General features: G+C 26.6%; 2 protein-coding genes across 3 annotated transcripts in view; both read right to left on the bottom strand.

Moving 5' to 3' along the window:
• Positions 1-3320, bottom strand: part of LOC100210144 (G kinase-anchoring protein 1) — a 54858-nt gene extending 51538 nt beyond the window's left edge. For both annotated transcript variants that reach the window (XM_065815056.1, XM_065815055.1), the window contains exon 1: positions 3060-3320. In XM_065815056.1, the coding sequence (XP_065671128.1) occupies positions 3060-3257 (198 nt within the window). In that variant the 5' untranslated portion in view covers positions 3258-3320. The remainder of the gene's footprint in view (positions 1-3059) is intronic.
• A 13548-nt stretch (positions 3321-16868) lies between these two features.
• LOC101235394 (long-chain-fatty-acid--CoA ligase ACSBG2) overlaps positions 16869-24061 on the bottom strand; it is a 53871-nt gene continuing 46678 nt past the window's right edge. The window contains exons 14-18 of the mRNA XM_065815329.1: positions 20922-20955; positions 20629-20768; positions 20355-20546; positions 17495-17549; positions 16869-17062 (exon numbers count right to left, since the gene is read on the bottom strand). Coding sequence (XP_065671401.1) covers positions 16983-17062; positions 17495-17549; positions 20355-20546; positions 20629-20768; positions 20922-20955 — 501 coding nt within the window. The 3' untranslated portion in view covers positions 16869-16982. The remainder of the gene's footprint in view (positions 17063-17494; positions 17550-20354; positions 20547-20628; positions 20769-20921; positions 20956-24061) is intronic.

Here is a 24061-nt window from a genome sequence, read left to right on the forward strand (position 1 = left end):
TTGTTTTTCTGTCCAGCGAACTTGCTTGTCAAGGTTCATGTTTTGGAGTTAACCTTTTTCCAAATAACATTCCCAGAAGGACACACTGCAAAATAATAATATTGTAACTAAAGCTTCATCTTTTCACAACTACACATTGTTATCTTTTATTTGGATATTTCAACATTCAAATAAATATAAAAAAATAGGTAATTTAAAAATTTATATAAAAATATTATTATTTTGCGGTGTTCACTTATGAGGACATTAGACAGATAAGGGTTAAAAAGTTTAGAGAGGGTTGTAACTAGAGATGTTTATGATATAAAACTTGTAAACAGTCATGACCAAGTTGTCTAAAATAAAATACTCATGTGTGGACATACAAGACAAAAAACCTCACATGTTTTCTGGGAAGGCTTGATACATATAAAAACTTTATTTTTAATTTTACTAGAAAGAAATTGTAAATTTATATTTTTTAATGTCTTTAATAAGTTGTTTGCGCCAACTCCTCAAGTATACAGGAAAGTTGCCTCTGTCAGAATGAACATAAAGCAGGCATGCTAAACAAAGAAAAAAAATTATAAAACACTTTAATACCAAAGAAGTATCAAAGCAAGGAAAAGCAAATGGCAATCGCAAGTATTCATGAATGCTATTCATGAATACTCTAAACAACTGCTCAGAATAGCTGTAAAGATATAACAATTTTTAGTTGATGTTGTGAGTTGGCCTTTAAAATATGTATTCAAATGGTTGGGTTACTTTTATAAAGTGAGCCAACAATAACAATAATAACAATAACAATATATTTTCCAGTAAAATTATTACAATACTCCAGCCATATAAAAGAAGTATTATTTACACTGGATGGTTTACTCTCATATAGCATTGCTAAAACAAGGAGAGCGACCATGAGAATCAAATAACATATACATAACGAAAAATAAAAATCACATACTTCCAAGATTAAATCATAAAACCAAGATTAAATATTAAATATTTTCAATATATATATCTGAAAACAGAAACAAAAAAAATAAAAAGATAAATTTTAATTTAAATTTCAACATAGCAACCAATAAAATTGGTGACTCATAAAAAGTTTTTGATTTATAAAATAGGATTTGAGTTTGTTTTTTAATTCGTGTTTTTTTAACTCGTAAAATGGACAGTTATTAAGCTTAGTTTGAAGGTAATTCCAGTCATTTATTGCAGAGTGCATAAGGAAAGATTTGCCATAGAATTTAGTATTATAAGATGGAACGAATAATCCACCTCTATGTGAGATTCTTATTGATTTAGTATGCAACTTTTTTATTAAGGAAAACCATTCACTAAAAAAAGATGGAAACATATTATTTAGCCAGGCGTGTATAAACAGGCAATTATCAATTTTGATGCAGTCATAAAAACTTAAGATTTGAAGATCTTTGTAAGCACTCTATGAGAATTATAAGGAAGGAATTTAATTATTCTTATAGCTCTTTTTTGAATAATATTTAGTTGTTTTAGAAAGGGTGACTTTTGTCCCCAAGATAGGCAGCAATAAGTTAGGTGAGAGTTGAATATAGCAAAATAAATAGATTTTAAAGTTTTTTCATTAACATAATATCTTAGTTTAGATAAGATAGCATTGGATCTGTTTAGTTTAATTGATAATTCATTTGTATGGCATTTCCAAGTAGTTTATTACCATTTAATTTAATCTTGAGTTGACTATCTTTATTATTGCATCTTCGTTTGAAAACTATTAGCTCAGTTTTATTACTGTTAAGAGATATTTTATTGGCATTTAACCAGTTGCAAAGTTTTTTGAGGTCATAGTTGACATATTTGTTCATTTTTTAAATAGATTTACTGAGATAAACAAGATTTGTGTCATCAGCAAAGTGCTGGACTCTACAGAGTTTAATTGCTTTAGATAGATCATTTATGTAGATTATAAATAATAATGGTATCAGTACAGACCCTTGTGGTACACCTATATTAATTTCACAAGTATTGGAGTTTGTTCCATTTATAGAAACAAATTGATTTCTATTGGTGAGAAATGACTTAAGCCATAAATTTGAGACACCTCTTATACCATAATAAGATAGTTTGCTGAGAAGAATATTTAAATCTACTGTGTCAAATGCTTTTTGGAGGTCAATAAATACACCACACCCAAACATTCCTTTATCAAGGGCACCTCTAATATACTCAGTGAAATTAATTAATGCAAGAGATGTTGAATAACTTGACCTGAAACCAAATTGAAGATTGTAGAGGATATTGGCTTGCTTAAGAAAGTCATATATTCGATTGAACATAAGCCTTTCCAAGATTTTGTCAATGTTTGATAATAAAGATATTGGCCTATAGTTAGATACAAGTAATTTAGAATCTTTTTTGAAGATAGATATAACTTTAGCAGTCTTTAGGATGTTGGGAAATATACCTTTGGAGAATGAAATATTAAAGATATTAGAAAAAATCATAGAGGTTTCATTTCGAAGAAGTTTTAGAATTTTTATAGGTATGCTATTGGGCCCAGATGATTTGCATGGATCAAGGGAGTCCATTATTATTTTTATTTCATATTCATCAGTTGGTTTAATAAATAAGGAATTTGGATTGGGATTGGATAGATAATCAGAGAAGTGATTTTGGGATATAGGAATTTTCGATTGAATGTCTCTACCAACAGTTGTGAAATAATTGTTAAAAGCATTGCCAATATCCTTTGTATTAGTTATTGAATCGTTGTTTTGTTGTAAAATAGTTGGTGCAGTGTGATTATTTGGATTGAAATTAATAATACTGGAGATACCCTTCCAAATTGATTCAATATTTTTGATATTCTTAGTAAAAAAGGTAGTATAATACAACTTGGTTGGTTCTATAAATCAACTTATAGGTGATTTATAAAATCAAAATTTCAGTTTGCTACAGGTAATATACTGGTTTAGTATAATACATTAATAATACTAGTTAATCATTTAAATTGTGTGCGTGTGTGCGCGCGCGCGTAAAACTAATATATATAGCAATAAAATTAAACTTAGTTTTTTAATGAATAATAGAAAAATTACTTCATTTGTGCTGATATGTTCAGCAGCAGCTTTTTTTTTCTTTCTCGCTTTTTTCTTTGCATTTTTAACTGTATTTGTTATATTATTTTTTTCAAAATCCTTGGACTTATCGTCGTTATCACTAGTATCATCATCGTTATCATCTAAAATTGAGAACCTGCTCTCAGAAATTTTAATAGCATGCTTGTTTGACGACATTCTTAATGAAAACGGTATTTAAATTTTTTTTTTTTTTACCGCAATATCTGTACTGGCAAAGAGGCAATACTTTAAGGTACGGATATATATTAAATAAGGTAAGATTTAAGGCACGCTAAATACCGCGTTTTACTAATATTGGTAATACCGCAACTCCTTTTCCCATATACCGACAATACCAGTACATAAAAATTAAAAAAAAACAATTTTATAGCTATTGTAAATTGTTTCATCAAGTTTACAAAATGCGATCATAAAAAGCATAAAGTATCTAGCGATTTATTTTGAAAAAACTTTATTTTGGTACAAATTATGCCAGCAGCGGAAAAAACTCTTTCTAATTCAACACTTGCTGGTTTTATCGTCAACAAAGCTTGATAAATTTGCTCAAGATGATTTCCTTAAGAATGTTGTTCATTGAACCATTGAAATTCTTTTTTTATTCGTGCAGTAAGACTATGAGATGCATATTCAGTAATGTTTAAAGTTTGAATAATTTTTGCTAACTTTTTATTAATATTATCATGCAGTTTGTCTTTTAACGATAAGATTGTTTCTTGTGATGGTGTTATAACAACACAACAGTCATTTTTAATATTGTTGTATCTGTTTCTTGGTTAACTATGGCTAGGTTGTCTGCATTTAAGATCGGCGCGGAGGAGGGATGGTGTGACACCCCCTATCAATTACTTTTTCGTTCATTTAGCCAGCGAATTTGACTCTTTTTGACTTATATTTGATACATATATATAATATATATACATATACATATATATATATATATATATATATATATATATATATATATATATATATATATATATATATATATATATATATATATATATATATATATATACATATTGCTCTGTTCTTTAAGAACATTAAGCACTCTATTTTTAAAATACACTAACATAATTTACATATATATATATATATATATATATATATATATATATATATATATATATATATATATATATATATATATATATGTATATATATATATATATATATATATATATATATACATATATATATAATATATATATATATATTTATATATCAGTGTTAAAATGAATTTCAGACCATATATCAACTGTAACATTTTTTCCTATATAAGATTCAGTTTCTACATCAGAATTAAAATAAATCTATGTTTGTTATTGGGTCATTTTTCTTTTCTTGCTCCCTAGTAGAACCGTTTTTTTGGCATAAAACTTTAGTTACGGTTAGTTGAATGCCGTGTGCTATAATTTGTGCGGCCGTTCGAAACGAGCTTTGGACATATTTTCGTATCACGTTAAGGTAGGAGGCGTAAACTTCCTGGTTAAATACACTTCCGCGGAGCTCTGTGACAAGACCGTTAGATCTTCTTGGGGCACTTAAATAGCAACAACAACAAAAAAAAGTCGATGTTGAATCGACCTGTCAAAGTTCTACAAATCGTTTCATTACTGCGACTCCATTATTAGTACTGGCAGCAAAGTACATTAAATCAAGGTAAACAAAACCAATTTAGACTTCAAATTTTCCAAACATCAATCTGCAAGCATTTTTCTTTGTACTCGAATAAGGTCAAGGTTATAAAACTTACCTTATGCATGAACTTTAACACTCATATACCAACGGTTCCTTAGTGATGTCCACTCGTCCAATGTTTAATCGAACTTCATACCTTGTACTTTTAAAGATTGCAATTCGTGAGTCATTCCTTTTTTTTTTACTTTTCTTCATAGTCCTTAACATTTTTTGTACGTATTTGGAGATTTAGGAATATTTTCGAAACCTTTAACTTGTAGTAAGCTGCGAAGATCATTTGAAGAACTAAATGTTGCAAATAGCTAGCCATCCTTTGCAACCATGCAAGAAACAACTGCAGAAAATGATCGATTTGTTTAAATATTACATATATAACTTAATTTATATTTGTTGCGTCTTTCATGAAATTTTTTATAGGTAGTTTGGATCCAGTACCTTTATTAGCACTTCTTTTTATTTGGTGAGCACTTCTCAAATATGTATGAAGTCCACTTCTGCTTTCACCAACTGCTTAAATTAGTTTTCCACACCTAACAATGTTACAAACACCATATTCTTAGTTATGGTATAAATACTGCACGCTGTCTTTATAATCATTACTATCACTAGTGCTTTTTCTATAATCTGTATATGTTCTAGCTATTTCTTTGCTGATTCTACTTGTATCTTCTATTCTTACGGCTATTATAAAATTCATTTAAGTAGCAATTATTTGTGTAGCAATCGTTAATAACGGCCAAAGAGAATTTTATCAATTATTTATAATGTCTTTAAGAAATCATATCAATCGTTAATAATTTTTAAAAGGAATTGATTGTGTAGCAACCATTTTTATTAAAAGTTTGTTTCGCAATCGGTACATTATTTTTAATATCTTTCCTATTTCGTGATAGCATTATGGGTAAATATTTAGAGTGGAAACGCGTTTTTATTTCAACAAATCCACTCTTCTAGGAAAATTGAATAACAAAACAAATTTTTAAAATTTAAAAATTAGTTAATTTACATTTATATAATGAGGGATTAAATGTAAATCAATTGCTGCCGGTATATTGATCACCGTACAAAAAAAAATAGAAAAAGAGATAAATAGAACAATTACAAATTAATTCAATCTTGTAAAATGAAATGAACGTTTTTAATACACAGTAACAAAAATCTAGCACCAGGCATAATATAAAACAAAATTTCATTTGATTATTTATATATACTTGAAAAGTTTGTTAAAAAAACAAGTCAATTAAATCATAGCAAATAATACATTTAATAAAAATCGTATGCATTTTCTAACTTTCTAAAAGTAATTATGGTACTTTTAATCAAATTTATTATAACTAGTATCATAAAAAATAAAAAGGTATGTAAATTTTTGATGTTATTTTTCCTTTGAAATAAACGAGGAAATGCTTTTTAAACATATAACTAAAAGTGAAAAAGACTATTAAATATATTTTTATTCAATATCAAAAGATATTGAATAAAAATACCTGTATTAATATCGGTATTCATACAACAAACACCGTAATATCGATAGTACCGAAACCGGTATTGTATGCCCAGATAATGATGACCTTAGTCTTAAGTATTTTTATTCACTTTTTAGAAAGACATGCAAAGTCAAGGTTAATATTCTTCTTGTCTTGAAGAAAAGTTAAAGGAGTCTTGTCTTGAAATTAATGCTGAATTAAGTCACGGGATACCCTAAACGCTTTAAAAATCAGATTTGTTATTATATATTTAAAAACTCCGAAAGTATTAAAAAAAAAACTTTTTAAATGCTTCAAATTTATGTTAAGCAACGTTTGTACTGAAAAATTTTTCAAAATATTTGTAGTTTTAAATACAAAGCTAATATTTTACTTTTTTATTTTATTTTAATATTAAATAAAGTAAAAGTTAGTTCATCGGTTAAATATATCCCAGCGGGCACAGATGTCAATCAGACGTCTTACGGACGTCTTAATTAGGTTGCGACGTTTCAGTCCAAAATAAGACGTCCTAAAGACGTTCTGTAAAGACGTTTTTATTAGGACGTCCTAGGGACGTTTACACTAAGACGTTATTAGGACTTCCATATTTAGACGTCCTATTTACGTCCCTAACACCTATTTTAGACGTCCAAATCACCAAAAAAATTTTATATAAATTTAGATATAAATATTAGCGCATTAGTATCACACCTATTTTGACAAAACTCTTTGAATATATTATCATGCAAGTATGTCCGGAAATATCTGGCAGTAATCACTAATTTAAAACATGTGATATTAATTTATTTTCAGGACATATGCCTTCTCTATTATTAATGGTTGTTCTATGGTGATCTATATATTTATTTAAAAATCTAGTTTGTTTTTTTTAGATATTCTCGACTTTTTCTATCTTTGGATGTCAATGCTAGATTTGCTTCAAAACTAGGCTATTTTTATAGCCACAATTCTGTTAAAAACATTAATAAGCATATGAAAAATAATTAATTTGGTTTAAATTTTATATTGCGAAGTATATTTTAAAACAAATGAATCTTTTATTTATTGGGGTGGGCGTATTATTCGATGTTAATCAAGGCGGTATACAAAAGATATTCAGCTGCGCTTTTTCTAAATACATGTCTTCATCTTTTTAAATAATAACTAACATGAAATGTTATCGCTAATTGTCAAAGTAATTAAACTACTTTTATTATTGTATTTTTTAGTACCTATCGTGGCTTAAGTCGAAAATTTATGTGGCTTGAGTAATAACAATGGTACGGTGAGGAAAACAGGCCTTGTTTTTTCCCCAAAACTATTGCTATTGCAAAAATCGCATCCTTTCCCGACTTTTTGCTCAGGTCATATTTTTCGCTTGCAAAAAATAGATATAATTAAAGAGATAATTATTTTCTTTCAGTTCACTGTTTACCTTCTAGAAGGCTATGTACATTTATAATAACGCAACAAATGGACTACGCGTTTTAATACATAAGCCTATATATGTAAAGTGTTATATAATAAGTATTATCTTTAAAAAAAAGTTATAAAATAAATAATTTTATGAATAAAATTTTTAATCATATAGGAATTGATTTATCCTATTATTATTTATAATTTTTTTAATTTTTAAAAAAAATAATTTTTTTTTGTTATAAGTTCAATAAAAATATAACCGAGGCAAAGTAATGCCCTGAAAACTAAGCAATGAAGTTCTATTATAAAACTACCGTAAGCCTAACGCTAATTTTTTAAGTTGGTTGCAGTTTTCTTAAGCATTCCTTATTAATGAATTTTTGACACTTAAATGGGCATAATTTTTAGTAGAATCATTTGTATTTTATGAAATTTTCACCATTGTAATACTGATTTAAAGCTCATGACAATGATGTATAATAATTAAATATTTGAATAGTTTAAAAATTTTGCATACGTACCTTCATCAGAGAATAAAGAATAATATTCAAAAATTTGGAAGAAAGCATTCTAAGAAGAATCTAAATTAGAATTTCAACTTAGAGTATAAACTATTACTTTTATGTCCACTGTATTTTTTACCAGTAATTTTGGGTGATGAAATAAATAAATTGATAAATAGATAAAAATATTATGGGCTAACTCGTTTAATTAAAAATGTCTGCCTGTTTTGGTTGATAATTAATTTTGGTTGGTCATTTATTCTTTAAAGTTATTTTGCAATTTTCTATACAATTTTTAAATAAAATAAAATTGAGTTAAGTTATTAAGTGTAAATAAGTTGCCAGTATAGTGAGGAAATTTCAGTAAAAGATACGAAGTGATATGTTGCAACATGACATTTCACTTTTTATAGAATAATAATGATGTTTTGTGTGTCTGCGTTATATAATATATATATATATATATATATATATATATATATATATATATATATATATATATATATATATATATATATATATATATATATATATATATATATATATATATATATATATATATATATATATATATACAGAGGCCTAGAAAGAATTTTTTGTTGTTCGAGATAGGTAACTTCCAGACATGGAGCAAACTCCAAACATTTATATGTTTATACTTATGTCAAATAATGAGGGTTTGCAAAAAATTGCGATGATTGGAGGCGGGGAACAAAAAAGCCCCAAAATTTTCGCCCCCCTTGCCCCAAACGTGAGAGCAACAAGTTGATGAAGTATTTTTTGTACTATTCTTAACTAGACTTATATTCATCGATAAATTTTAGATTTCATTTTAAATTATTTTAGCGTTCAAAAATTATGAACATATAAAGTTTAAACCCCCCTCAATTTGAGGGGGTTGCAAATTTTATATGGTAATAATTTTTAAACGCTAATAGATAATACTATGAAACTTAAAATTTATCGATGAATATAAGTCTAGTTAAGAATAGTACAAAAAATACTTCATCAACTTGTTGCTCTCACGTTTGGGGCAGGGGGGGGCGAAAATTTTGGGGCTTTTTTGTTCCCCGCCTCCAGTCATCGCAATTTTTTGCAAACCCTCATTATTTGACATAAGTATAAACATATAAATGTTTGGAGTTTGCTCCATGTCTGGAAGTTACCTATCTCGAACACAAAAAAATTCTTTCTACGCCTCTGTGTATATATATATATATATATATATATATATATATATATATTATATATATATATATATATATATATATATATATATATATATATATATATATATATATATATATATATATAATGTTTTTATTTATTTACTTATATCTACAGCATAGATATTACAAATCTTTGCAGAGTAGGATTATTGTAGTCCTACTATAATATAGTCTATGACTATATCTTATAGACTATAGACTATATCTTATCTTATAGTCTATAATCTAATAACTATATCTTATCGCACAACAAATAATTAACTTATTGCTACTATAGACTATAGTAGCAATAAGTTAATTATTTGTTGTGCGATAAGACATCATATTCTCTCTAGAATTCGTAAACTGTATTTGGTGTTACTTAGTTATTTGGTAAATTGTACCAACAAGGCACTATCTTTGTGTGGTTCTTCTCTAATATTTAAAGGTGGAACTTTGAGAGTTGAAGAAAAAGTTTTTAAGATTGGATGATATCAGTTTACTTTGTTTAAATTACTTAATTTTTAAGTATTGGATGAGGTCCCCTCTAATTCTTCTGGTTTCGAGACTTTCTAACCCTTAGCTCGATTAACGTTTTTCATGCGAGTTGTGATTTAAACCTGGCACAAGCTTTGTAGATCTTTGCTGAACTCTATGAAGTTTTTTTATTTCATTTTTTAAATGTGGATTCCAAACTAGTGCACAAGATTCTAATTCAGGTTTAACATAAGTTGTATATAGTTTAGTAAACAAGTCAGTTGACCAAAATTTAAACGTTCGCTAAAGTGTAACTAGTTTTGAGTAAGCTTTATTAGTTATTGCTGTGATGTGGTCATTCCATTTTAGATTATTGCTTATGTTAATACCTAGGTCTCCTTCCTGTGTTGTTTCATTTAATAAAACAATCATTTAAAACAATCATCAAATTAAATGAAACAGTCGATGTAGCAACACTTCACACGCATGTTTTAAAAAAATGTTTTTAAATAACAAAAACAAAAACACTATTAATTAAGAACTTTCTAGTCGTTATTATTGCGATTTTTTAATATATATACATATATATATATATATATATATATATATATATATATATATATATATATATATATATATATATATATATATATGTATATATATATATATATACATATATATATATATATATATATATATATATATATTTATATGTATGTATATATATATATATATATATATATATATATATATATATATATATATATATATATATATATATATATATATATATATATATATATATATATATATATATATATATATATATATAAATTGTTGCATTTGGGAGTACGGAAGGTAATAAATGATTCTGTTGTCAACAAATATGTCACTTTTAATCACTTTTAAATGCATAAACTGCCTATCAACAAAAAGGAAGGAATCCAGAAATAGAGGGCTAACCTTAGACAACCTTACTAATTTATTTACATAAACTGCCTATCAAGAAAAGGAAAGAATCCAGAAATGGAGGGCTAACCTTAGGCAACATTACTTTACATACCATGCCTATCAAGAATAGGAAAGAATCCAGAAATGGAGGGTTGACCTTAGGCGAAATGACAGTATACTGATGAAGTGCAAAGTCCTATGGCTTACCTTCTCGTTGGTGCACTTTGTTAAGTAAATTAGGCTCAAAATTGTTTAATTTATGAACGAAATAGCCAAGGCAACATTTGTAAAAATTTTAAACCTTTAGAAAAAAAACACCCTTAGGTAGCAAGACGCTAAAAAAATTGACGCCCCTAAAATAGTGTCGCCTAGGGCGGTCTGCCAACGCTCGGGGAGAAGGCGGTTGATAAAAATCTTGCATCACTCATTTAAAATGCTAGATCCGCCCCCGTATATATATATATATATATATATATATATATATATATATATATATATATATATATATATATATATATATATATATAGATATGTATATATATATATATATATATATATATATATATATATACATACATATATATATATATATATATATATATATATATATATATATATATATATATAACATATATATATATATAATATATATATATAAATATATATATATATACATATATATATAATATATATATATATATAATATATATATATTTATATATATATATATATATATATATATTATATATATATATATTATATATATATATATTATATATATATATATATGAGTAAACGAATGGGGCTAAATTTCACCAATAAACAAAAAAGATTATAAGTTTTCCCTCGCAGAGCCTCAAGTCATATAAAAAACTTTTTCCTTTTTTAAAAATAAATTTAGCTTTGCATAATTTATAGACAATCCCTTATATGTTATATATTATTACGATATTTATTTAAAATTCTCGAGGAAATTATGATGAACATTTTCAATGTTTATTGCATTGTTTCCTTTTAGGTAAAACTTTTATCAAAAACGTTTATCATTATTTGGCGATAAGAATCCAGGTTATACTAATTATAATAAATGTTATAATTTTTTATAATTCAAAAAAAGTTTGAATTTTAACATTTATGTTTGACAGTATGGCATTTATCATCTTTTTTTATATATGTAGACTGCCAACAGACGCTATTTTGTCAGAATACAGCATGAATGGCGTAAACAAGAATAAAAGTTTAAAGAGTTGACAAGCCTATGCAACGCTATCACTGGTATTCTCGTTAACTTATTAATGTGTTTAATTAATTTTTAAAATTAAAAATGATGTTTTAATAAAAAAAAATTTATTTATTTTTGCTATGGAACATGACATGTATTCAAGTATATTTTATTTTATGATCTTATTGAACTATGTGTTGTTGTTTTTATTGGAAGCTGCTTTAAAGTCAAATGAAAACTTAACCAATTAGTTGGATGCCATCCAACTTATTGGGAGAGTAATTAGGTATTCTTCTAACCGATTAAAGAGAACATACATTAATATCGATATCGATCAATAATGGCTTAATTAAAAACAATCAACTGTTGCATTTTTTATTTATTTTGCACTTTTCAGCAGTTTTCTTTTATTTATAATACACTATCAATCTCTACAGAATATATTAGTTTTTAATTTCGAAAGTGTAACTTTGTTTAAAAAACTTTTCTAATTTTTTGTATTAAATAAATTAATAATTTATTTTAAATAAATCAAGTTATACTTTATTTACTTTGATTTCTCTTTATACCTTTCCTTGCCTAGATTAAATCAAATCTAAGGTGTATATTGTATATCATTGCATTTTTGTATAGCTTTTAAAAGAATGACTAGGTAAAATTAGGACGTCTGCATAAAACGTCTCTAGGACGTCTTGAAAAGGCGTTTTAAAAACGTCTGGAATAGACGTCCTTAAGTCTTTTATTTGAAACCAACTAAGGACGTCTTATGGACGTCATTATGTCCGCTGGGATTGAATAATTTATAAAAAGTAATGCAGAAACTTGTAATTGGATTTTTAATTTACCTGCATTAACTTAATTATGAAGATCTATTTTCTGCATGATTTAATCTGTCTTTTATCATACTACTTTAAAAGTAACTTTTTTCAAGTTTTAGGACAGAAAACAATTTTTTCCCTATAGATTAGATATTGGAATTGTTGTGAAAAATTAATAATTTAACATTTGGTAACGCAAATGATATTTTTCAACTTTATATTTCTGATATGATTTTTATAGTTTCTTATTTATCCTCTGAAACAACAAAAGTTCAATTAAAACAAAAAACAAGTTTACAATAAAACTTTTTTGTTGTTGTAAAGTGTTATATGAAACTAGACTTCTTTGTTTTCATGAAAAATTATTTAACTTTTTGGTTGTCTGCGTGATTAATCCGTTTCCACATTGAATCCAACAATTATACTATAGCGGATTTTCAGTGGACCTTTGTAGGCATTTTGAGCGGTCCACTCTAGTTTTGCTCACGGTTACTTAGTAGACGATAAGAGGCAGCCGCTAAAAGTGGCTAGCCTATGATTAGCTATTATATTTCATATTGAAAAGTTATCAGTTAGCCACTTTTAACAGATGCCACTAATGGTTCATTATGTAAAAGATGAGGAAAACCCCAAGAAACAGCTTAAAATGCTTATATAGGTTCACTGCGAATCCACTGCAACAATGTTTTCTGGTAATAAAAGACCTGATTACTCAGTTGTTTTCTTTTCAACTTTCTGAAAGTCTCGCCTGAAGTTATTGGTAAAAGCTTACAATAATTTTAGTAATATAAATATTCTCTAGAATAAAGTAAGTTGTTCGTAGCATAATGTTCTATGTAAAATTGTATTTTATACTACTGTCGTTAGAACAATTTTTTTTTTCAAAGTGAATTTGCATTAAATACGTAACTTTTTTTATTTTTTGAACTGCAAATTTAACTTAACTTTCTTTTTTGTTGCCATAACCAATTTTCACAGCTAATGCAGCATCTACCATTGCTGACCATCTTGTATTCTAAACCTATTCAGCTAAGTTGGTTCATTTAATCACGTTGCTCCAAATAAAACAACATTTATTTTACAACAGAAATGAATTTAAAAGACCTTTCTTTCTATCACGTCTTGAAAAATATTTTATTGCAAAGATTAGTTAATCCTCATGAAAAATATTAGAAATTGAGTCATTTATTATACCGTTATAACTCTCAGATTTGACTTTTTAAATTATTTTACCTCTTACTTGGTTACTAATAAGATTTCATAACAAATACTGTGGGAAAAAGAGTTTAATTTTGATTTTTTTCTTGATTTCGATATTGTATATGAAACTAAAAATTAGTGGCATTGACATATGCATGCTAAGCAATTTTCTTTTTGTTAGAACAACTAACTTCATTGTGATCTCTGAATCCTGATCTTGGGCTGCTCAATAGTTTTACTGTGGATACAAGTACTTGGTAAGGATATTTGTTTCAAAATTTCTCTCCAACAATTTACTTTTTTTTCCTCTTACTCTAATTGTTGAGTTTTTACTTTTATTAAATTTTGCTATAACTAAATTCTGAAACTGAAAAAAAAATTAAATATGAAATCAGTATTGGTGACGGTGAAAATTTGAACAGACAGCTGAAAGACTGGGTTGATTGAATAATCAAAAATGAACTCAAAAATTAAGATAATACTGAAAAAAGTATTTAAAATCTATCTTTAAGTAATATGATAAATATAATTTGATAAAGAATATTGAAAGAACTATAGCTGTTAAATTACTAAAGACAAGTGAACACCATCTAGGCTGCAAGTAAACTCAAAAAATTCGTTAAAGATTTTATTTCAAAACAAATGAATTAAGAAAAAGAATTAATGGATGGAACGAAATTATTTATAATATATTTGCGACAAAATTTATAAAATATTTGCGACAAATTTATTGTAAAAGATTTTGAAATAAGCAAACCAGCGCTCAAAAAATATTGTATATATACTTTTTGACGATACTCTTATTTAAAACGGCTGTGGATTTTGTTTTAGAAAACTTTGAATTTAATTCATTATTAACTGAAAAATTAATACGTTTAAAAACGTTCTGATCCAGATATTACCTCCTAAAAATAATCATATGAATTATTTTCAGATAAATTATCTGAGCGAGACATGGTGTGATTACAAAAAAATTGAGAAAAATTATGTATGCTGATGGCACTAACTTATTTATGTTCAATAGTGATATCGACCAGTTATTTGTAGATATGAACATAGAACTGGAGAAAGTAAACAGGTTGCAAATGGGGGAAACTTAACTTACTTCATCGTTACAAGCAACATTTTCAATAACCATTAAGTCTCTGAGATTGTTTTTCGGTTTAGAAAGTGAGTATATTAATGATTGAATTTCTATCAGTATACTACACAAAAGTTCTTTCTTTTGAACAGGACTTTTGAAAAGAGAACGGTTCAATCTCAAAAATTTAAACTGAAATGTTATTTTAATCAATCTTTTTTTTTATGAAAAAAAATAAATAAATCTGAAAAATAAATTTATTCTTTTAATTTAAAAATCAGTTAGCTATACAATTAATATTATTGCAATCAATTGATGAAAGCTTAATCGAGCAAGTTTAATCGAGAGATAAGAACTAGGTTTTTCTTTTGCTCAATAGAAATGAGGCACTCGTTTCTACATTGATTCGTCAACTTCTATGCACATCTGACGTAGCACCTTTACCCAATACCCATTCAAAAGTTGTTCCAAATTCTTAGCAATTCTACAATCAAATTCTGATGATATAGGGCACTAAGACAACAAATCGATCTTCTTTGTTTTAAACCATGTGCTGTTTAATCAGTATATTATATTATGTGAAGTTAGACAACGTTGCTATGGTTTATTAATTTCATCAGTCCAATAAAGTGCTAATTGCTCTCTGACCTACTTGTACGCAGATAAAAATTTGAAATTATGCTAGTAGATATCGTACGAATAAAATATTAGTTTTGTGATGTTTAATTTTCTTTTTTTAATTGAACAACAAAAACACACAGTAACCTTTAATTGCAGCGATTATAGGAGTAACTAGATAAAAAATTAGTCATCATCTGTCAAAAGACATTTTTAATAAACTCGATTAAACTTTAATATCATCGGTAAAATTGATCGTCTAACTTCTCATTAGATTTAAGCGGAATAGTGATTAAAAATATTTTATTGGTTATTTTAACAATGCAAAAAAAAAAAATAACTTTTTTCAAATAAACTTTTACGCAAAAATCTCAATTTACTTAAATGCATAGCTGTATAGATAGGACATCCATAACGTACGTACCTAGCAAAACCACTGATTTTGGACCTCTTTCTATTAGTACACAGGTATACGCTTTTAGCAACCCCTTTCTGTGTACGTACGCATTACCTATTACAATATCAATCTCTATCTTCCCAAAAGCAGAAATTTTTCAAAGCGTTAAAAACAATTTTTTTTCCAGTTATTTCGACATTTTAGTTATTTTTCTGTTACGTGATGCAATATTGATTTTTTTTAAACTCATAAAATTCAACGCTTTTATTATATATAAAAAAAAAAAAATAATAATAAGTTTTAAGAGATATAGAGAGTTCTAAGAGATTCTAGTTCTAAGAGATATAGAGTTCAGTTCTATAGATTCAAGTTCTAAGAGATATAGAGAACGGGAGATTCGTGTGTTTTTGGGTAACCTATGTATGTACTTAAAGAAAGACCCCATGGTGAATTGTAATATTTGATTGAACAGTGAGTAGTTTCTAGAAGCGATAGTGAAAGATTTTGAAAAGTGAAAGCTATATACCAATAGGGAGTAAAGTTCTAGTTTTTTTCAATTATTATTGACACCTTTGACCATTCCTAATAATCTTTGATATGGCAAGAAAATTTCAAAAAAAAAAAAAAAACAAGTGCGTTTGTTATCAACTTTGAATATGAATCACCAAAAAAAAAAAAAAAAAAAAAAATGAATAAACTGAATCAATAGCTTTTAGAAAATATATTTTCTAAGTGCTAAAAATTCTACAGTTTGTTTTTTTTATTACAAAAACCACTATATAAAAGTCTATATAAAAGATGAAAAGAAAACATCTCATTTTTATAAGTTTTCGTACATTTCATCGATAGTTTCTTTGTACATTTTCATAACTTGCGGTCGCCGTAATTTTTGTGTAGGACCTAAAAATAAAAAAATGATTGAAAAATATATAAATACAACGTAAAATTACAAGAATACTCTAAAAAGACGATTTACATTTCAAAATTAAGCTAAGCCAAGATTTTATTGGCTAATTATGCGTCATTTATGTATCACTAATGAACCTCATTTTGTAATATTTAAATGCAAAATTTCGAAAATTTTCAATCTTAAAGATTATATTTGATTTCTAGAGGTTTATTATTACTGTTACTTAAATGTATTTATTATTTTTAATTATTATTTAACTAAGTGTTTGTTATGAACAATAAAATGTATAAAAATAAATGTAATATATGACAAAAAATTAACAACTTATAAATAAAATTTATACAAAAAAAAAATTAAAATCACTGCATTTTAACGTTAAAAAAAAATTTAGCAAGATGCATAAGATAAACATCAAATCATACCAAGTTCTCCACCAGCAGTAGTAAATTCTAACGGTAATAATTTCCATTTTTGCACCTGAAGTAAAATCATACGTTTAATAAATTTTCAAAGTTTTCTTCAACTTATTTAGTACTAAATAGCCTGATTACCTAAATAACCAGATTATTTAAATTGAAAAGGTCTTTTGTTTGTTGTCATTCATAAATCTGTTAGTTCAATGGTTTATTATTAGCTATAAACCTGTTCAATGTTTTGTTATTACCTATAAACCTGTTCAATCATTAGTTATTACCTATAAACCTGTTTCTTCAGAGGTATGGGTATTAATCGTTTGTTAATACCCATAGCTCTGTTTGTTCAGTGGTTTATTGTTTTTATAATAAAACTTTAAAAAATAGTTAAAAAAAGATATTAAAGTAAGGCTATTAGCAATTCAACACGATATCAAGCTATCACCAATAGGATATGGCAAAGCAATGACCCTTCCTTTAGAGCACCACTGTAAAATAATAAACATATAAAATTATTTATAGCATTTTTTATTTGGTAAAAAACAAAAACAAAAATACAAAATTAGTATATAAGAGAACATTGAATGGTTTTACACTTATACATTCTTTTCATCAAATTTTAGTTGCAAAGCATGACTGTAAATTTCAAATTATTAATCTAAAGCAAGGAAGTTTAACAACACTTTTATATAAAGTTATAAAACTTTTCACAAATTTATTAACAATCATTTTGGTTTGAATTTTATACTCAAAATCTTTTTCAAAATTTAAGAAAATGCGATGTCTTTTTTTTCGTTGTTATAAAATAAATAACAACTTGATTTTAAATGATAAATTCATTTGTTTTGTTTGATGGCTAAGTTGTATTGGAAATCAATTGTGTTGTGCTCACGGACTTCATTAAGCAGTATGTGATAGCAGTATGTGAGAAGCAAAATGAAGGTATCGAAAGTGATTAACATTTGATTCTGATGACAAATTCAATGATTATAATGATTAAATTACATTTAACAAATTCAGACAGATTAACGAGTCATACAACTCAGCAAGCGTTACATTTACTGATGATTAACAAAGTAACTTAAATATTATCCTAATGATTCAGAAGGTTCAAAAAGTTTTTTGAATGTTCCACAAATCAACTCTTAAAAATAAAAGTTTACAAATGTATGTAAATGTTTCATAATAAAACTAGGCTGGTATTGGATGTAAAAAAAAAGTGGAATAGTGTTGTTATAAAGTTAAAATAATTTTTTTAAGTAAAAACATCTGTATAATGCAATGATCAAATTAAAAGCAATTCTCAGTTTTTCTGAATAATATGCGTTAATGAACAAAACAACAATTTAGCTACAACCAATTAAAGTTGGAATACGCGGTGTAGTTAAGGCAATATACAAATCGTTTGAACTCTTTTATTTGAAACTAGCATGATTTTATACTATGTCCAAACAAGAGCTTTAGATGTTATATTTTTTTTCACTTTAGGTTTTTTTAATATTTAAAGAAACTTTTCTCTTTTATATATAATTTTCAAGACCTTTTCACTACCCCTAATAAATGTGAATCTAAAGAACACTATTTTGGAGTCTTTAGATAAATTTCGCTCATCGGCGTTTAACATGAACTTAGTTAAAATTTTTTGAAAAAGTGACTTAACCTACAATAGATCCTAGTTCTAATTGGTTCTGACGTATATTAACTATATATAGCTATCAAAATACAATATTTCTATCAATTTTCACAAAAAACACTAGAATTCCGTCCATAAAAGAGCTTATAATTATGGAAAATTGCAAATATATACGATCAGAACAGATCATATTATAAAACTATGATGTTCATTTCACCTAAAAAACGTATTTATTTAAAATCTTATTCAAATTTGGACGAGCAATTGTGATATAAGGAAGATTTCTTTTTTTAAAAAAAAAGAATCTTCGGTGTCTGTTTTTTTGCTACAAACATTAATATTTTATTATACCACAAAATTTATTATTTTAATTTTTTTTTCCTCTTTTCATAATTCACAGACCTTTTCACAATTCACAGACCATTTAACGGAAATATGTTGTAGTCAACGAAATATCTTACAGACGCTATAATATTTTAAAATTGCCTTAACTACACTGAGTAGAAAGGCTTGACAGCAGTAATGCTACTTTAGTTGTATTGATATTTATCTTCAACAATTTGGTAGAGAAAAATAATTTTATTCATGATAAACTGCTTCAATAAGTGAATTGAATCAGTTTCATTAATTTCAATCACAATCATTCAATCAGAGAATTGAAGCATGCAAAGATATCAATTTAATTTTTTTACAAATAAAATTAAATTTAACTGATACTGCTAACTAAAAACTAATTTTCTTTATTTTGTATTTAAATATATTTTATTAAAATCATTAAAATTAATTTTTATATAAAAAAATGAATAATGGGTGGACTATAATGCTTAAACAGATATTTTGAAAGCAAAAACCTCTTTTTTTAACAAACCCATTAATTAGAAAATATCTGTCAATCAAGATATAAGTAATGAAGTTCAAGATGGTGATGGTTGTGGTGAAAATCAAGATAGTGGTGGAGAAGGTCAAGATAGTGGAGGTGCAGCAACAACTTTTTGTGTTTTATGTGCGATAAAAATACTAACAAAGTAGTGCTGATTTTTACCATCTGTTCATAAATATCTTATATATAACAGTTTAATACTAGTTAATTACAAAAAAAAAAAAAAACGTTTTCACATAGTTAGATGTACAAAGCATAACTACATTACCAAGTTTAAATGCGGTATCTGGGATAATTAAATATAGACTGCAAGAAAAAAACAAAAATCTTTAATGCATATGTAAAATAAAATTTACCTTTGAAGCATTTGAAACAGCCTTTTTATTAGCTCGATCAATACCATCTTGAATAGCCTTTTGAAGAACTTCAGGAACATTAGGAGAAATATCTTGAGATTTAGTCACCTCAAGACCAAGCTCTTTGCAATAATTCACAGCTGAAGGCAGAAGTTTATCCGTTGACAGCCCTGTTTCTTTATCAATTTCAACCTTTAAAAAAATTATTTAACTAAAAAAATAGCATTAAAAAAACAAACAATAATAATAATAATAAAATCTGAAAAACACTTACATGAGGTGTGATAATACAGGAAAGAAATTTTTTCTTGTCGCCTATTACCATTACAGTGGAAACAAAAGGTATTTCAAGTTTAATATTATCTTCTATAGGTATAGGAGCAATATTCTCTCCGCCAGCGGTAATAATCAATTCTTTTTATAAAAAAACAATACAAAACACTTAATTATATTAAGATATTTGTTGGGATTTAAAACAAAAAATGAACAGTATCTAAAAATAAAGCTCAGTCATAACCCAGCTTTAGCTAAAAGTCTATTTAAAAAAAAAACAAAAAAACTTTATACCTTTTATTCTACCAGTTATGTAATAGAAGCCGTCCTACAAATAAATTTATTTTATAATGTTTTTATACAGTAAGTATGACAAAAAAAAATGTGTACACACACAAATATTTGTAGTTTTTCCAACCCCATTTTTAGGGATTGAAAAAACTACAACTTTGCCACTTTATTTTCCCAATTTATGTTATTATACAAAACACTTCCAAAAACAAAAAAATTCCTGACCTTCCTAGGGGGTATGAATGTTTTGAAAAAAAGCCATTTTTAACCAATTATTTATTAAACCACTGCCTTAATTGGAGCAAGGATCATCAGAACTTAAATTTTTTTTTGTTTGAACTTGGCTCTACTATTAGGAAGGTTGGTAAAAAATTTCTGCTGAAAATATTAAAAATGCATTAAGATAACACATTTTTAAATATGACTTGTTTTTTTAGGGCTTTCACTATGTTTTCATTGTATATTCATCTAATCACTCCTAAATAATCATTAAAAAACACAATAAAGTTTGAATTTAACAAGAAATTTAGATAAAGAATCTAAAAATTATACTTAATAAACCTAAAAAACAAAGAAAATTGTTTAAATTGTGAAAGATTTTTTTTGAAGATTTTACAAACAAATTTTGTAGTGCATAAAAAAAGTTAGTTAATGTTTCTTATATAAATATTTTTTTTTATTATATCTTTTTTCTTATAAAGTTTTTTCTTATATATAAAGTTCTTATATAACATTTTTTTGTAATTTATTAAGTATTTCTTTGGACCAGTTACAATTAATAAAAAGGAAAATTAGTACTGTTTTCCTTCAAAACTAGTAAAATGTCTTGCAATTTTTCCTCAATTTTTTAATCAATTAAATTCGATTTAATTGTTTAATCAATTCAAGCAAATGTTCAAGTCTTTTACCAATTAAATAGTTCATTCACAACAGCCATTGATACAGACTATTTTTTTTATAAGCATTTGCATATTTTTGTAATCTAGATGGACCAACAAATCAGATGGATTTTCTAACAATTTGATAAGTAATGAACTATTTTAAATAGTATGCAAGAATTCTGACCAACGTACTCATTAAGTTCGAAACTTTCATTAATTTCTACAGGCTTAAACTTTTTAAGTCTAAAGATTTCAGGTAAATTTACTTTTGACAACTGCTGAGCAATTCCCTTTTAACTGTATCGTCAAGACCTTTCAATAAACAAAAGACAAGTTCTTTAAAAAGTTTTACTGTTTTTAAGATAGCTTGAAGAACATCAACATCAAAATCTTTATTATCTCTTTAACTGTACACAAATCATTGAAAGCAGAAACAATTTGAATTGATTGAAAATACCTTCTCTTCCTATAAGGTTAATAATACATTGCCAAAATGTATAAAGCATCTACCATAAACATATATAGTTCAAAAGCATTTTTACCTAAAAGATTAACTTTTTTTTAGCCATTTTTTATCTTGTAAAGGAGTTCCACTAACTTCACACCATGAAAACTTTTATGGCTGTTCTTCTAAAATACTGATGCAAACCTTGACACAACAGCATGTAACTAGTGCACAGAGGGACAAAGGGTGGCCAAAATTAATTTTCCAATTTTTTTAAAATTTAAATAAAATATATATAGCTAAGTACGTATATTTAAAATTTCACATAATTTTAATTTATAGTTTCCTAGAAACTTTGTAGCATTAGCGCAAATATGATTTTTCCCCGAGGAAGGGGGTTTCGTTCAAACACCAAATCAAAACTATATAATTTAGATACTATATTGAAACTTACTTTAAAATTATTTTAATTTATCCTTAAAATAAAAAAAGCATGCCTTTAAAAATATTTAAGGGTCAAGGGGGGAGGGGAGGGGGGAGGAAGAAAGTTATTTCTGCCCTCTCCCACCTTCCCAAAGTTACTTTAAAGGTCAACTAAGTAATTTTTAAGAAAAACGACATTGAATAAACTTTTTTTTTAAGTAATGTTTTTGAAATTATTTATAACTTTCAAACAAAAGATTTTTCTTTATTGTTACTTTTTATTCTAATCATCATCAATTTCTACATCTATATTAAAGTTTTCATTAAATCGATCATTATCGTTGTCATCATCTGATGTGTCATCATTTTTGTCAGTGCTTGTAGTAACATCTACTTCTTCTAGTACTAAAAGGTCTGTAACTTCTTTTGGAAGAACACAAGTTTTATTTTTAGATCTTGTACTTAAAGATAATGTACTTATAATTAGATCTGATGAGTTCATTGCATGTGTAAATACATCAAAAAAATTTTCTTCTCTTGGGCACTTGCAAGCATGTTGTAGCTGATCTTTTTTAGTGATTTTGTTGCAACACTCTAGTGCTTCTTCATCCAAAGCTCCTACAGGAACAGTTAGGATTTTTGAAGGCTCTTCTGCAAACATTTCCTGTAGTACTGTTACCAGGTCTTCTGCTCTTGGCTTGTTGATTCTCAATCCCAAATGCCTTAACATTAAAAGGTGTAAACGATTTTTTGCTTCAGCATACATTTGTTTATATCCCTTGGTTACGCGCCAAACCTTAAATTCAACGCGATAGGCAAAATGTAGTAAGCATTCAAAAAATCGAATCCAACAGTGTAAAGATGACAGGCCATGTACAAGAGCATCTTTTTTTGCATTGAATTTTTTTAGGTTTTTTTATGTCACTCATCTCATTAGGTGTTGTTCCACAAATAGGACAGCATTGCATAGATGGCGTGTCTGTGATGAACGCCATAACTTTGCCATCTATCATACTCAAGATAAATGAAAAATCCACAAAAACAAATTTGCCATTTGGCAAATCAACTCTAATAGAGTTCAAAAGTGATATTTCTATTTCTATACCTTGTTTGATTTTAAGGATAGTCTCATTATTTTCTTTTGTAAACTCCATGTAGATAGGTCAACAGAATCTTATACTTTGAGGTGTAAAATTTAGCCACATTAAATTTTTTGTGTTATTGTATAATGTTAGCTGCAATGGCGTTGCCGTTACTGTTATTAAATCTGAACCACTATCATCGACGCAATCTATTCTCTGATGATATTTAGTGCCATGTGTGTATTGTGATATGAAAATTTTGTGTGATTAAAGTTGATGAAATATCTAAATGCTTTATCATCTGACAACATG

This window comes from Hydra vulgaris, chromosome 13 (assembly GCF_038396675.1).
Source record: "Hydra vulgaris chromosome 13, alternate assembly HydraT2T_AEP".
NCBI lineage: Eukaryota > Metazoa > Cnidaria > Hydrozoa > Anthoathecata > Hydridae > Hydra > Hydra vulgaris.